The sequence below is a fragment of the Cynocephalus volans genome, chromosome 10, assembly GCF_027409185.1.
Source record: "Cynocephalus volans isolate mCynVol1 chromosome 10, mCynVol1.pri, whole genome shotgun sequence".
Classification (NCBI taxonomy): domain Eukaryota; kingdom Metazoa; phylum Chordata; class Mammalia; order Dermoptera; family Cynocephalidae; genus Cynocephalus; species Cynocephalus volans.
Window position 1 is genome coordinate 31,381,752 of NC_084469.1, and position 13,130 is coordinate 31,394,881.

Consider the following 13,130-nt stretch of genomic DNA (forward strand, 5'->3'; position numbering starts at 1 on the left):
TCCCCTCACTCCTCTGGCAAGTGATGATGGGGGTCTTACCAGTGATGCTTGCGAGTTGTGACTCCAAACTTGGCAGTGCACTCATAGCAGTTGGAGCCATCACACCATGGAGGCTCCTTGGACAGCATATCTGTAACACATACAGGGGAAGACTAGTTCCTATCAAACAGTGACTGTGCCAGGCAGGACTCATGGCTTAGTGGGAGCAGGGAAACAGACCAGTAAAATAAAGCAACACATTGCAGTGACATGAGGGATGAAGGTGTAATGTAATCTAATTGGGTCAGGGAAGACTTCAGAGGAGACTATGGAGAATCAGCACTTGCCAGGCAGACTGGGGGAGAAGGAAACAGTGTTCAAGTTAGCGACACAGCACACTGTCTGTGGGGAAAACACACACAGTCAGGGATGGCTGGAGTGTAAGGCATGGTGGGGAGAGAGCAGAGACCACACAGCTAGAAAGACTGGCAGGTACTCAATGGCCAGGGAAACACAGAGGAGGGGACCGAGACAAGCGAAACTGAGGAGGCAGAATGTGTAAGATTCTGTGACTGAACAGAAGCGCAGAATGTGAGAGGGAGGCAGGGAGCAGGAAAGAGGCAAAGATGATTCCCAGGTTTCTTTTTTTATTGGCGGCTGGCTGGTATGGGGATCAGAAACCTTGAGCTTGGTGTTACAATACTGTGCTCTAACCAATTGAGCTAACCGGCCAGCCCCTGCTTCCCAGATTTCTGATAGAGTGACTGAATCTGTGGTGGGACCACCAGCAGAGAAGAGACCTAAGAGAAAGAATGAGAGCAGACGAGGAGTTCGGTTTTCACATTAAGGTAGGAGTTATCAGTGTAGACAAGAACAACAATCACTAGTGTTTATTTACTGAACTCTAGCTCTAAGCCAGGCACTGTTCTGACTGCTCTATGAGAGTAGGAAACAGAGCTCCTAGGGAGGGAGCAGCACATGAATCAGTCACTACCGAGCACCTCCTACATGTCAGCATTGTGAGGGCAGCTGTTCTGAGCTCTTAAGAGGCCCACCAAGTGCCTGGCAAAGGGAAAGTTAAAGTAGACACCACAGGCACCCTGCTTTAATGCTGGCTCTGCCACAAAACAGCTGTGTGGCCTTGGGCAAGTCACCTACATCAAGATTACATGGCTACTGAGTATTTCTGAGCATGTTTCTCTGCCAGTCTGTCTCCACTGTGGGTGATGACACAGCACAGGCACACACAGGCACTCAAGACACTCTGATTCTTTCCACGTCCTCAACAAGGAAGAGAACAGACTCGCTTCTACAAATCTTCAAGAGTGAAGTGCTCCTCTGCACAAATGAAACATGGAGGAGGAAGAAGCCATGGAGGAGGATGCAGAGGCCAGTTTGAAGGCTGCAGAGAATCTGAATCAGCCAAAGGAGGATGAGTGCACAGATAAGCAGCCAGGAGACTTGGTAAGGGTGACCTGTCTGGAGCTTGTGGATTCCTGTAATGTTCAGAGGGAGTGTAAAATTGACAGGGGCCTGCTAACAGTGACCGTCCCAACATTGCTGAAGGGCCCTTCATCCCATTCATAGAAATAATCCCATACGCTGCATGGAAACTACTGGTTCAGGTCTTAAAATAAGTCATTATGGGATTTAAAGATCATTAATACATCTAGATAATCAACACTGTAACTGGGCTTGCAGTGAAAGAACACAAAGTAAGCCACTCACCTAATAGTCTAAACAGAAGTTGCTTAGTGGCAACTTGGTAGTTGAAAATGTTGACTCCTTGGTTATTATTCACCCCAAGGCGAGCACCAGATCGGACAATGGCACGGCACAAGTTGGCATTTCCTTTCATGTATGCTAAGAGCAGCACTGGAAAACAAAACCATAGGCAGGGCTACTTCCCATCTGGCCCAGCCTGGCACTGCCAAAGAGTAGGCAGAGGACAGCCAAGGACAGGACAGACTGCTGACAGTCACATTAAGGTGGGAGTTATCAGTGTAGACAAGAACAACAATCACTAGACATTTGTTAGGCAAGTCCCCACAGACACACACGGGTCCTTGAGGCTCTGGTGAGACCTCCATAGAGTATCTGCAGCATCTTCCAATAAAGGATCTGGCCACGAGCCAAGGGATTGTAAAGCAGCTATAGTTCCAGAGATATACTCTTTCCCCTGTAGAGCTCTGGCTACAAGAGAATTAAGGTAGGGATCTGACAACGAAGGAAAAATAAATAGTCTTGGTTGTCTTCCTCTGGCATGAAACACTGGTTTCAACACAAAGAAGAAAGCTCTTTTCACACAATGTAACTAAATCTAAAAGATTTGTGAGCTGCATACACAGAGAGAAAAGAAATCAGCATGGGGAACATACTCCACAAAGTACTTCTGCCCCATGAAGCCTCTCCTCTGTGCAGGTGCAGACACAGTGGAAATCCAGGTTCTGGTCAGGCCATCCTCACGGCCTGATAGCCTTCCCTGCAACAATTACAGCTAACAATAGCTCCCCTTTGCTCACCTTTACCAGGCACTTTATTTAAATTATTTAAGTCTCCAAATGATGCAATAAGATGAAGGTTATTATTCCCATGATCAAATGAGGAAACAAGCATAGAGAAGTTAGAAAATTTACCCAGTCACCCTGCTAGAATATGACATAGCTAGGCATTTGAACTCAGGTGACTGTAAATCGGAAGCCTGGACATGAAGCCCTTCCCTGGCTGCCTGTTCACCTGCTCCTGGGCACTGCTGTTCACTGAGTATATGCTGGGTCCACAGCTCACTCCCTGGGGCTGACTCCTCTGAAGCTCAGGTCACCCATCACTGTCAGCTTTAAAAACACATTCATGTATCGAGGCCAAGAACTCTTCCCAAGACTAAGAAGTGGTGACACAATGTTTGGTCCCATGTTAAGGTTCAGAGCAGGCAGTGGAGGTTCTGTCTGGCAAGAAGGTGAACAAATGGGAATGCAACAGCAACGGAGGTGCCTGGAGAGCCCCAGCCAGGATGACAGGGATCTGGTTTTCATCCGGTTTGAGTTTTTGTTTCCTTACCTGAAAAATGGGACCCAACTATATGCATTGCTTACTTTATAGGGTTGTTGTGAGTATTCAACAAGAAAACAAATGCAAAGTACGTGAAAAAAGCTATGAAAGCTACATAAGTGAACCCAGTGACTGTGGGTAGCTAGAGCAAACCACGAGAGGCATATTTATTAATGTTCTCCACAAGAAGGCATCCCATGTACCTGAATATCATTTGTCACCTTTTCAAAACATGTCAACACATACTGTAGCACATTTCCTCCTTCTGAAGTCCCTGTGAGGGGCTTATATTTAACCTTCTGCTGGAATTTGGAGCTTGGGTAGGGCCCTAGTTGACCAGAGTAAAGGCAGATGAGGGCAATAAATACAGGTGGGCAGGCCTGTTTGGCCACGGGTATGGCTTTGGGGCACTAGATGTACTTCAGATGTGGTTGTGCCTAAAATCAGACACTCCAAATTCCACGACAGGGATCTGTGACAGATGCTCAGAGAGCACAACCGAAATACAGTGAGCTGAATGCACCCAGAGAGTGACATGTGTGCCTGGGCTCTTGTTTACGTAGGAAGCAAAGGCATACAAACACCTTATTACATACCCGTGTTTCCTTCTGCATCTGGTTTATCTAGAGGATACTCAGGCATGCATTCCAAGAAGAGATCAAAGATGGCTGCTGCATTCTCTTTACCATATTGTCCCAAAATGTGCAGTGGTGACTGGCCTCTGATAAAACAAGTTAGAAAAGTTAGGTATGTATCTGCCATGGCCATCATACCCAAAAGAAATGGAATTTTCTGAACTCTATGATGCTGCATACATCTAAAGGACACATAACAGATCAAAAAAGTTTTCCTAAAAAGTGTTTCTTTACAAAAACAAAAATACCAGGGTACCAAAAGCTGATCAAATACAGCAGGGGCCAGTTCTGCAGTGTGTACATGCCGCTGATGGGAGGCACCAGCGACCACCAACTCTGGTTGGCAGGCTGGGTGATGTGCAACCGTGGTCTTTGCTCTGGACCAGACACACTCACCTCAGATTAAAGGCTTCGGCATCCACTGTGCACTCTGTCAGGAGAACCCGGATATTGTTGAGCCGACCATGCATGACAGCCAGATGAAGAGCTGGGGAGTAAATCCTCTTACTGTGCAAGCCCAGAAGCACACACAGAAAAATCTCAACTCCTCCCCACCCTCACAAACCTCCCACTAAATGGGACTCAGTCAGAGCAGCAACTGGCCACTCAGTTGGTGGCCTCCAAGAATGAGGCATAAATGCAATCTCATAAACCTTTGCTTTCTGCTTCAGCGGTCATCCAAAGATGAGATTAAATAGTTTCACAAGAAGCCACTTTAGGCTTCCAGGGTTACCAATCATACGAGGGGGATGCCCAAGGCCTAGTCAGTGGCAGGTTGGAGATGCTCTCCCTCCTAGCAGAGCACTTCCTGTCATAGCTCTGTTCCTGCAAAAGCCAACCTCCCCAAGGGGGAGCAAACCCAAGGGTGCGGTGCACCTCCACCCCTAGAATGGAGGGACTACTCAAGGCACTTAGCACTGTACACAGAGGCAATTACCATTATTTCCATTCTCATCCACAGCAGCAAAGTCCACTCCATTCTCTAGGAGGACTGAGCAGATGGTAGGCAGGTCCTGCTGGGCAGCAAGATGGAGGGCAGTCTGGCGGTGCTTGGTTAATTCATTCACTTTGGCTCCTGCAAGAAGCTGTTGAAGTTGATTACATAAGCAACCTCTCTACCACAATCAAGGTCCCACTTACAGAGGTCAAGCCTGCCTATCTTCTGACACCCAGAGACTGATGGTCTGCCCCGCTGGCATAAGGGCCTCACACATGCTCCCAGTGAGGTGTAACCCACAAAACCTGTGCCATGGGAAAACCGGCAGTTATCTATCAAAATGTTAGACATTCTTTGGGACACAGAAATTTTACTTCTAACACTTTAGTATATAAAAACTGCACAGGACTGCAGTGATTCACTGTACTATATAAGGATGTCCACAGCTTATAATAGTAAAAATGACAAAAAAAGTTTAGTTATAAAAATTATAATATATACAAACAATAGAATAAGTAGCCATTAAGATAATAAATATTTATGGATTAACATGGGGAAATGTTGATGATACAGCTAATTTTAAAAAGGCAGGTTAGAGAGAAGACCCAGCCGCTGCCAAACCCTAGGACCTCAAGTAGGAGGGACCCCGGCCACCACCAGGGAAGTCTCTGCCCCCGAGAGAGGCCCCAGCTGCCACTGACCCCTGGGACCCAAGGCAGTGACTCCAAGACCTGGCACCCTCTGCACAGGACCCAGGCCACGCCATGCGAGTCCCCACCCCCAAGAGAAGCCCCAGCCACTGACTCCTGGACCCTGAGGTAGGAACAGGCAGCTGAGCATCAACAAAACTCCCTGATATTGCTCCAGACACCAGGGTAGAACAAGTAGATTGAGATAGCCTTTGCCACAATGACTAAACACGAATGGATAAATACTAGAAATATGAAAAACCAAGACAGTACGACACCACCAAAGGTTCTAGGCCCTATAAAACAGGACATCCTTGAAATGACTGACAAGGAACTGAGCAACAATTCTAAGGAAACTAAATGAGATACAAGACTCAGACAACACAACAAAATGAAAAAAATATACAGGACCTGAAAGAGAAAATGTACAAAGAAATCACTGCCCTGAAAAAGAATGTAGCAGAGCTTGTGGAGCTGAAGGATTCATTAAAAAAAATAGAAAACACAACAGAGAGCTTAAACAGTAGGCTAGAACAAGCAGAAGAGAGAATTTCTGACCTTGAAGATGGCTTGTTCAAAATAACACAGGTGGACAAAAAAAAAAGAAAAAATAATTTAAAAACTTGAAGAAAATCTAAGAGATAACTGACAACCTTAAGTGCTCCAATATCCGAATCTGGGTATTCCAGAAGGGAAGGAAAAAGGAAATGGCACTGAAAACATATTCAATGAAATAATAGGAGAAAACTTCCCAGGTATTGGGAGAGATACTCACACATAGGAGGCTCAAAGATCTCCCAACACATTCAACCCAAAAAGGTCCTCTCTAAGACATGTTATATATAGTCAAATTGGCAAAACTCAAAGACCAAGAGAGAATCTTAAAAGCTGCAAGAGAGAGGTAACAAGTCACCTATAAGGGAACCCCTATGAGACTAACATCAGACTTTTTATCAGAAACCCTAAAAGCCAGAAGAGAATGGGATGATATATTAAAAATACTAAAAGACAAAAATTGCCAGCTAAGAATACTTTACCCAGCAAGGCTATCCTTCCAAAATGAAGGACAAATAGTATATTTCCCAGACAAACAAAAACTATGGGAGTTCACTACCACATGACCAGCCTTACTAGAAATTCTCATTGGAGTACTAGGTCTGGTATCTGAAAAACAACCATCATTACCATGAATACTCAAGATAGAACAAAACCAACCAGTAAAATAAAGAGAAAACAAAAACAAAAACAAAAAAAACCCAACTTTACCACTATTCCAAGAAACCAACAAACACAGAAGACAATGAGTAAATCAGAAAGAAAGGAACAAAAGATATTTAAACATCCAAACAAAAATCAATATAATGCCACAAATAAATCAACACCTTTCAATAATAACTCAATGTAAAAGGTTTGAATTCCCCAGTCAAAAGACAGAGACTGACTGGATTAAAAAGATGGACCCAACAATATGCTGCCTTCAAGAGACCCACCTCACCTGTAAAGACACACAAAGAGTAAGAGTGAAAGGATGGAAAAAGATATACCATGCAAATAGAAACAAAAAAAGAGCTGGAGTAGCTATTCTTATATCTGATAAAATAGACTTTAAACCAAAAACCATAAAAAAAGATAAAGAAGGCCACTATATAATGATAAAAGGATCTATCCAACAAGAAGACATAACAATCACAAATATTTATGCACCCAAAATTGGAGCAGCCAGAGTTATAAAGCAAACACTATTAGACCTAAAGAAAGAGATAGACACTAATACCATAATAGAAGGGGACTTGAACACCCCACTCTCAACACTGGACAGATCATCTAGACAAAAAATCAAGAGAAACAAGACCTAAACAACACTTTAGACCAATTGGACACCTGGCAGATATATACAGAACATTTCATCCAACAAAGTTGGAATATTCATTCTTCTCTTCAGCACATTAGGTCACAAATCAAGTCTCAATAAATTCAAAAAAACTGGAATTATCCCATGTATTTTTTCAGACCACAATGGATTAAAACTAGAAATCAACAACAAACAAAACTCTGGAAACTATACAAATACAATGAAATTAAACAACATCCTACTTAATGACATACAGGTCTAAGAAGAAATTAAACAGGAAATCAAAAAAATTTTTGAAACTAATGAAAATAATGACACATCATACCAAAACCTGTGGGATACTTGCAAAAGCAGTACTAAGGGGGAAATTTATCACACTAAATGCTTAATTCAGAAGAATGGAAAGATGGCAAGTAAACAATCTAACACTTCATCTTAAAGAATCAGAAAAACAAGAACAATTCAAACCCAAAGTTAGTAGACGGAAAGAAATAATTAAGATCAGAGCAGAACTAAGTGAAATAGAAACCCCAAAAACAACACAAAAGATCAATGAAACAAAAAGTTGATTTTTTGAAAAGATAAATAAAATTGAAAAACCATTAGCAAGGCTAACTGAAAAAAGAAGAGAAGACACAAATAACAAAAATTAGAAATGAAAATGGTGATATTACAACCAATACCTCAGAAATACAAGGAATCATTAGAGACTACTATAAACAACTATAAGCCAACAAATTTGAAAATCTGGAGGAAATGGATAAATTTTTGGACACACACAAACTACCAAGACTGAGCCAAGAAGACACTGAAAATCTGAACAGACCAATAACAATCAAAGAAATTGAAGCTGTTACCAGCAGTCTCCCAAAAAGGAAAAGCCCAGGACCGGATGGCTTCACTGCAGAATTCTACCAAACCTTTAAAGAAGAATTAGTGCCAATTCTCTACAAACTATTCCAAAAAATTGAAACAGAGGCCACTCTCCCAAACTCATTCTATGAGGCAAACATCACCCTGATACCAAAACCAGACAAAGACACAACAAAAAAAGAAAACTACAGGCCAATATCTTTGATGAATATAGATGCAAAAATCCTCAATAAAATACTAGCTGATAGAATACAGCAGCACATACATAAAATTATACACCATGATCAAATGGGATTCATCCCAGGGATGCAAGTTTGGTTCAAAATACACAAATCAATAAATGTGATACACCACATCAATAAAATCAAACACAAAAACCATATGATCATCTCTACAGATGGTGAAAAAGCATTTGACAAAATTCAACATTCATTCATGATAGATTCCTATAAATTGGGTATACAAGGAAAGCATCTCAACACAACTAAAGCCATATATGATAAACCCACTGCCAATATCATCCTGAATGGAGAAAAATTGAAAGCTTTTCCCTGAAGAACAGGAACAAGACAAGGATGCCCACTCTCACCACTCCTATTCAATGTAGTGTTGGAAGTACTAGCCAGAGCAATCAGGGAAGAGAAGGAAATAAAGGGCATCCAGATTGGAAAAGATGAAGTCCAACTGTCCCTGTTTGCAGATGACATGATCCTATACATAGAACAGCCTAAAGACTTTACAAAAAACCTCTTACAGTTAATAAATGATTTCAGCGAAGTTGCACGATACAAAATCAACACACAAAAATCAGAAGCATTTCTATATTCTAACAATGAACTGGCAGAAAAAGAAATCAAGAAAGCTAGCCCATTTACAATAGCCACCAAAAAATAAAATACCTATGAATAAATTTAACCAAGGATGTGAAAAATCTCTATGATGAGAACTACAAACCACTGTTGAGAGAAATTAAAGAGGACACAAGAAGATGGAAAGATATCCCATGCTCTTGGATTGGAAGAATTAACATTGTGGAAATGTCCATACTACCCAAAGTGATCTACAAGTTCAATGCAATCCCATCGAAATTCCAATGATAATTTTCTCAAAGTGGAAAAAACAATCCTAACATTCATGTGGAAGAACAAAAGACCACGAATAGCCAAAGCAATCTTGGGCATAAAAAATAAAGCCAGAGGCATAACACTACCTGACTTTATTTATTTTTATTTTATAAAAATTTTTAATTTTAATTTATCAATATACAATGTAGTTCATTTTCATGTCCCTTTACCAATTCCTCTTTCCCACTTCCCTCTCCCCCGCCACCCCCAACAACATCATATCTGTTCACTTGTCTGAACAGGATCAAGGACCTGTTGTGATTGTTGTGTCTTTCCTCCCCCCAGCAACACTACCAAAAAAGCATGGGACAGGCATAAAAACAGACAAACAGACCAATGGAACAGAATAGAGAATCCAGAAATCAACCCATGCACCTATAGCCATCTGATCTTTGACAAAGGCACCAAGACTACACACCGGGGAAGAGACTGCCTCTTCAGTAAACGGTGCTGGGAAAATTGGACATTCATATATAGGGGAATGAAACTAGACCTGTACCTCTCACTATATACCAAAATCAACTAAAAATCAATTAAATATAATATTAATATATTTAATTAAAGAATTAAATATATGTCCTGAAACGATAAAATTCCTTAAAGAAAACACAGGAGAAACACTCCAGGAAGTAGGACTGGGTACAGACTTTATGAATATAACCCCAGAAACATAGGCAACCAAAGGAAAAATAAACAAATGGGATTAAATCAAACTAAAAAGCTTCTGCACAGCAAAAGAAACAATTAACAGAGCCAAAAGACAACCAACAGAGTGGGAGAAAATATTTGCAAAATATACATCTGGCAAAGGATTAATAACCAGAATATATAAGGAACTCAAATGACTTAACAGCAAAAACACAAGTAACCCAATTAAAAAATGGGCAAAGGAGCTGAATAGGCATTTCTCAGAGGGAAGATATATGAATGGCCAACAGACACATGAAAAAATGCTCAACATAACTCAACATTCAGGAAATGCAAATCAAAACCACTTTGAGATACCATCTCACTCCAGTTAGGATGGCTAATATCCAAAAGACTGAGAATGACAAATGCTGGAGAGAATGTCAAGAAAAAGGAACCCTCCATACACTGTTGGTGGGACTGCAAAATGGTACAGCCTTTATGGAAAATGGTATGGAGGTTCCTCAAACAATTACAGATACATCTACCATATGACCCAGCTATTGCACTGCTGGGTATATACCCAGAGGAATGGAAACCATCATGTCGAAGGAGTACCTGGTACTCCCATGTTTATTGATGTGCCATTTACAACAGCCAAGAGTTGGAACCAGCCTAAATGCCCATCATCAGATGAGTGGATAAGAAAAATGTGGTGTATCTACACAATGGAATACTACTCTGCTATAAAAAAAAAAAAATACTACCATTCCCAGCAACATGGACGGACTTAGAGAAAATTATATTTAAGTGAAATAAGCAAGGCACAGAAAGAGAAATACAGCACATTCTCACTTATTTGTGAGAGCTAATAAAAATAAATAACATACAAATGAACGGCAGGGGTTGGGGGAGGAAGAAGACACAACAATTACAACAATTCTTTGAACTTGTTAAGAGAAATAAACAGATATGATGTTGATGGGGGGAGAGGGAGGGAGGAAAAGGAGGAATTTGTAAAGGGACACGAAAATCAACTACATTGTATATTGATAAATGAAAATTTTTTTAAAAAAAGGGCCAGCCCGTGGCTCACTTGGGAGAGTGTGGTGCGGATAACACCAAGGCCACAGGTTCGGATCCCTGTATAGGGATGGCCAGTTAGCTCACTTGGGAGAGCGTAGTGCTGACAACACCAAGTCAAGGGTTAAGATCCCCTTACTGGTCATCTTTTAAAAAAAAAAAAAAAAAAAGGCAGGTTAGAAGATGGTATGCAGTGGATTGAATGCCCCCTCCAAAGTCACTAAAGCTTAATCCCCACTGTAACTGTTGAAAGTGGGATATCCTATTATGGTAATTGAAAGGTGGGGCCATGAAGAAGTGATTAGATTCTGAAGACTATACCCTAATGAATGGATTAATAATGATGGTCATGTGTGTGGTTCTGAGGGCTTTAAAAGGAGAGCATGTGAGAATCTCTCTCTCTGCTTCCACCATTTTCTGCCATGTGAGACCCGTGAGTTGCTGTAAAGCCACCACCAAAGAAGACCCTCACCAGATATGTTCTCCAGACTTTGGACTTCCCAGCCTCAGAAACTGTAAGCAATAAATTTTGTTTTCTTATGAATTACCCAGTTCCAGGTATTTATGTTATAAGCAACAGAAACTAATACAGTATGATTCCATTTGGAGACAGAGATATGTACAGATACACATGTGCACATGCACACACACAAACATTTCACACTTTGAAGGTATTTAAAAGCATATATACCAAACTCAAGGAGAGTCGAGAGTGAAAGGGAAATTCTGTTTTATATCATTATGTGCTTTAAGTTTTTCTACAATGAGCATGTACTATTTTTATATTATTTTTTAAAAGAACACAAAGAATTAGAGAATCAAACACAGGAAGTACCTTTAAATAATGTCTTGTCTATTCTTTTAGTAAGGTTCATTCATCATCTGCTTTCTGGCAAAGTTTCAAAGACAGTTGCTATTAACAGAAAATACTCTGTAGCTTGTAGTCAGAGCCCAACTTGCCTCTCCTGAGGTCTAATCCCCCCACCCCCTTTGTGTGTACAGGCACCTGCCTCTGGGAGAATCTAGGCACTTGTTAGCTGCTCTGGTTCTGAGTCCCAGCCTCCCCAGACCTCTGGGTGCCCAGTCAAATCACTCATAGACAAGACATATTATGAGTGAATATGGGACACTCCAGACAGGACATACCATAAAGGGATATTCATGGTTGCTAGTGCTGTGCTAGGGATCATAGATAACCCCAAGATTGGATCAGTTGGGGGAGGGAGAGAGGTGAGTGAGGTATTGTTTCATTGCAAACAGGTTCAAACATTATGCTGCATCAGTTCGGAGAGAAAGGAGCACATGAACTTTGAAAAATCAGCTCTTTCTAGGCACTCCTATCACCTGTGAGGTCAGGCCTTAGTAAGGCAAGAAGAGAACCTTGGTGAAGAACTTCAAAACTCCCTAGGCAGGCAGACTGATGAACATGAGGCTTGATTCCCTACTACTTCAAGGCCTACTGCCACCTTCTTAGCTGCTACCCCATCAAATCCACCTCCTCAATTATTCTCTAGTCCAACCCTCACTGCCACTACCTCCCCTAAGTCTCTTCATGGGTGATCCTGCCCCTACCACCCTCACATCCCACCCCAAATCATCATCTTGAAATGCTCTCTCAGCTAAAACACATATCAACCCATAAAGATTTTTCTAGAAAATTTTTCGAAAACAAAAACCCCAGGGCACCAAAGGCTGGTCAAGTACCCCGGTAGTCAGTTCTGCAGTTTGTGTCTGGCTAATGGGGGCAACAGCCAGAAGATGGGAGCCTGTCTTGGCTCTGGACCATGTTCTCTCAGCTCAAACACTTACAATGGTTTCTCCACTGCCTAAAGATAAAGGCTGCTCACAGTTCTTCATTTGAAGTTTGATATCCCACAATCTGGTCTCCGCCTAACTCTCCAACCACATCTCCTTCAACTCTCTATTCAAACTGCAGCCAAATTTTCCTACATAAAACACACAATATACACTTTCCAGTGTGCACATCTTTGCTCAGACCCTTCCCTTGCCTGGGTAGCATTATGCTATGCAGGAAAAAGCAGGCTTTGGAGTCAAACAGAAATGGCTGAAATCTACAGTACTAGCTGATAGCCTTAGGGGTGGGGGTGGGGGTGGAAATGCTTTCTGAGCCAACATTTTCTCCTTTGTAAAATATTAAAAATTTCCTACATTCCTCTGTAGTTTTGAGAATTAACCGAGACAGATCATCTGAAAATCCCAGGTGAGTACCTGGCAGACAGCCGGCAAACAGCAGAAGTGGATCTCCACTCCCTTTAGGCTCCC

The 13,130-nt window shown here is 41.7% G+C and overlaps 1 protein-coding gene across 2 annotated transcripts in view; it reads right to left on the reverse strand.

Annotated features, from left to right (window-relative positions):
* Positions 1 to 13,130, reverse strand: part of ANKFY1 (ankyrin repeat and FYVE domain containing 1) — a 106,411-nt gene that overhangs the window by 4,564 nt on the left and 88,717 nt on the right. For both annotated transcript variants that reach the window (XR_010024565.1, XM_063109127.1), the window contains exons 20-24: positions 4,600 to 4,747; positions 4,059 to 4,149; positions 3,624 to 3,748; positions 1,708 to 1,854; positions 40 to 130 (exon numbers count right to left, since the gene is read on the reverse strand). Coding sequence is in view for 1 of the 2 variants with exons in the window: in XM_063109127.1 (XP_062965197.1) it covers positions 40 to 130; positions 1,708 to 1,854; positions 3,624 to 3,748; positions 4,059 to 4,149; positions 4,600 to 4,747 (602 nt within the window). In the remaining variant the exon portion in view is untranslated. The remainder of the gene's footprint in view (positions 1 to 39; positions 131 to 1,707; positions 1,855 to 3,623; positions 3,749 to 4,058; positions 4,150 to 4,599; positions 4,748 to 13,130) is intronic.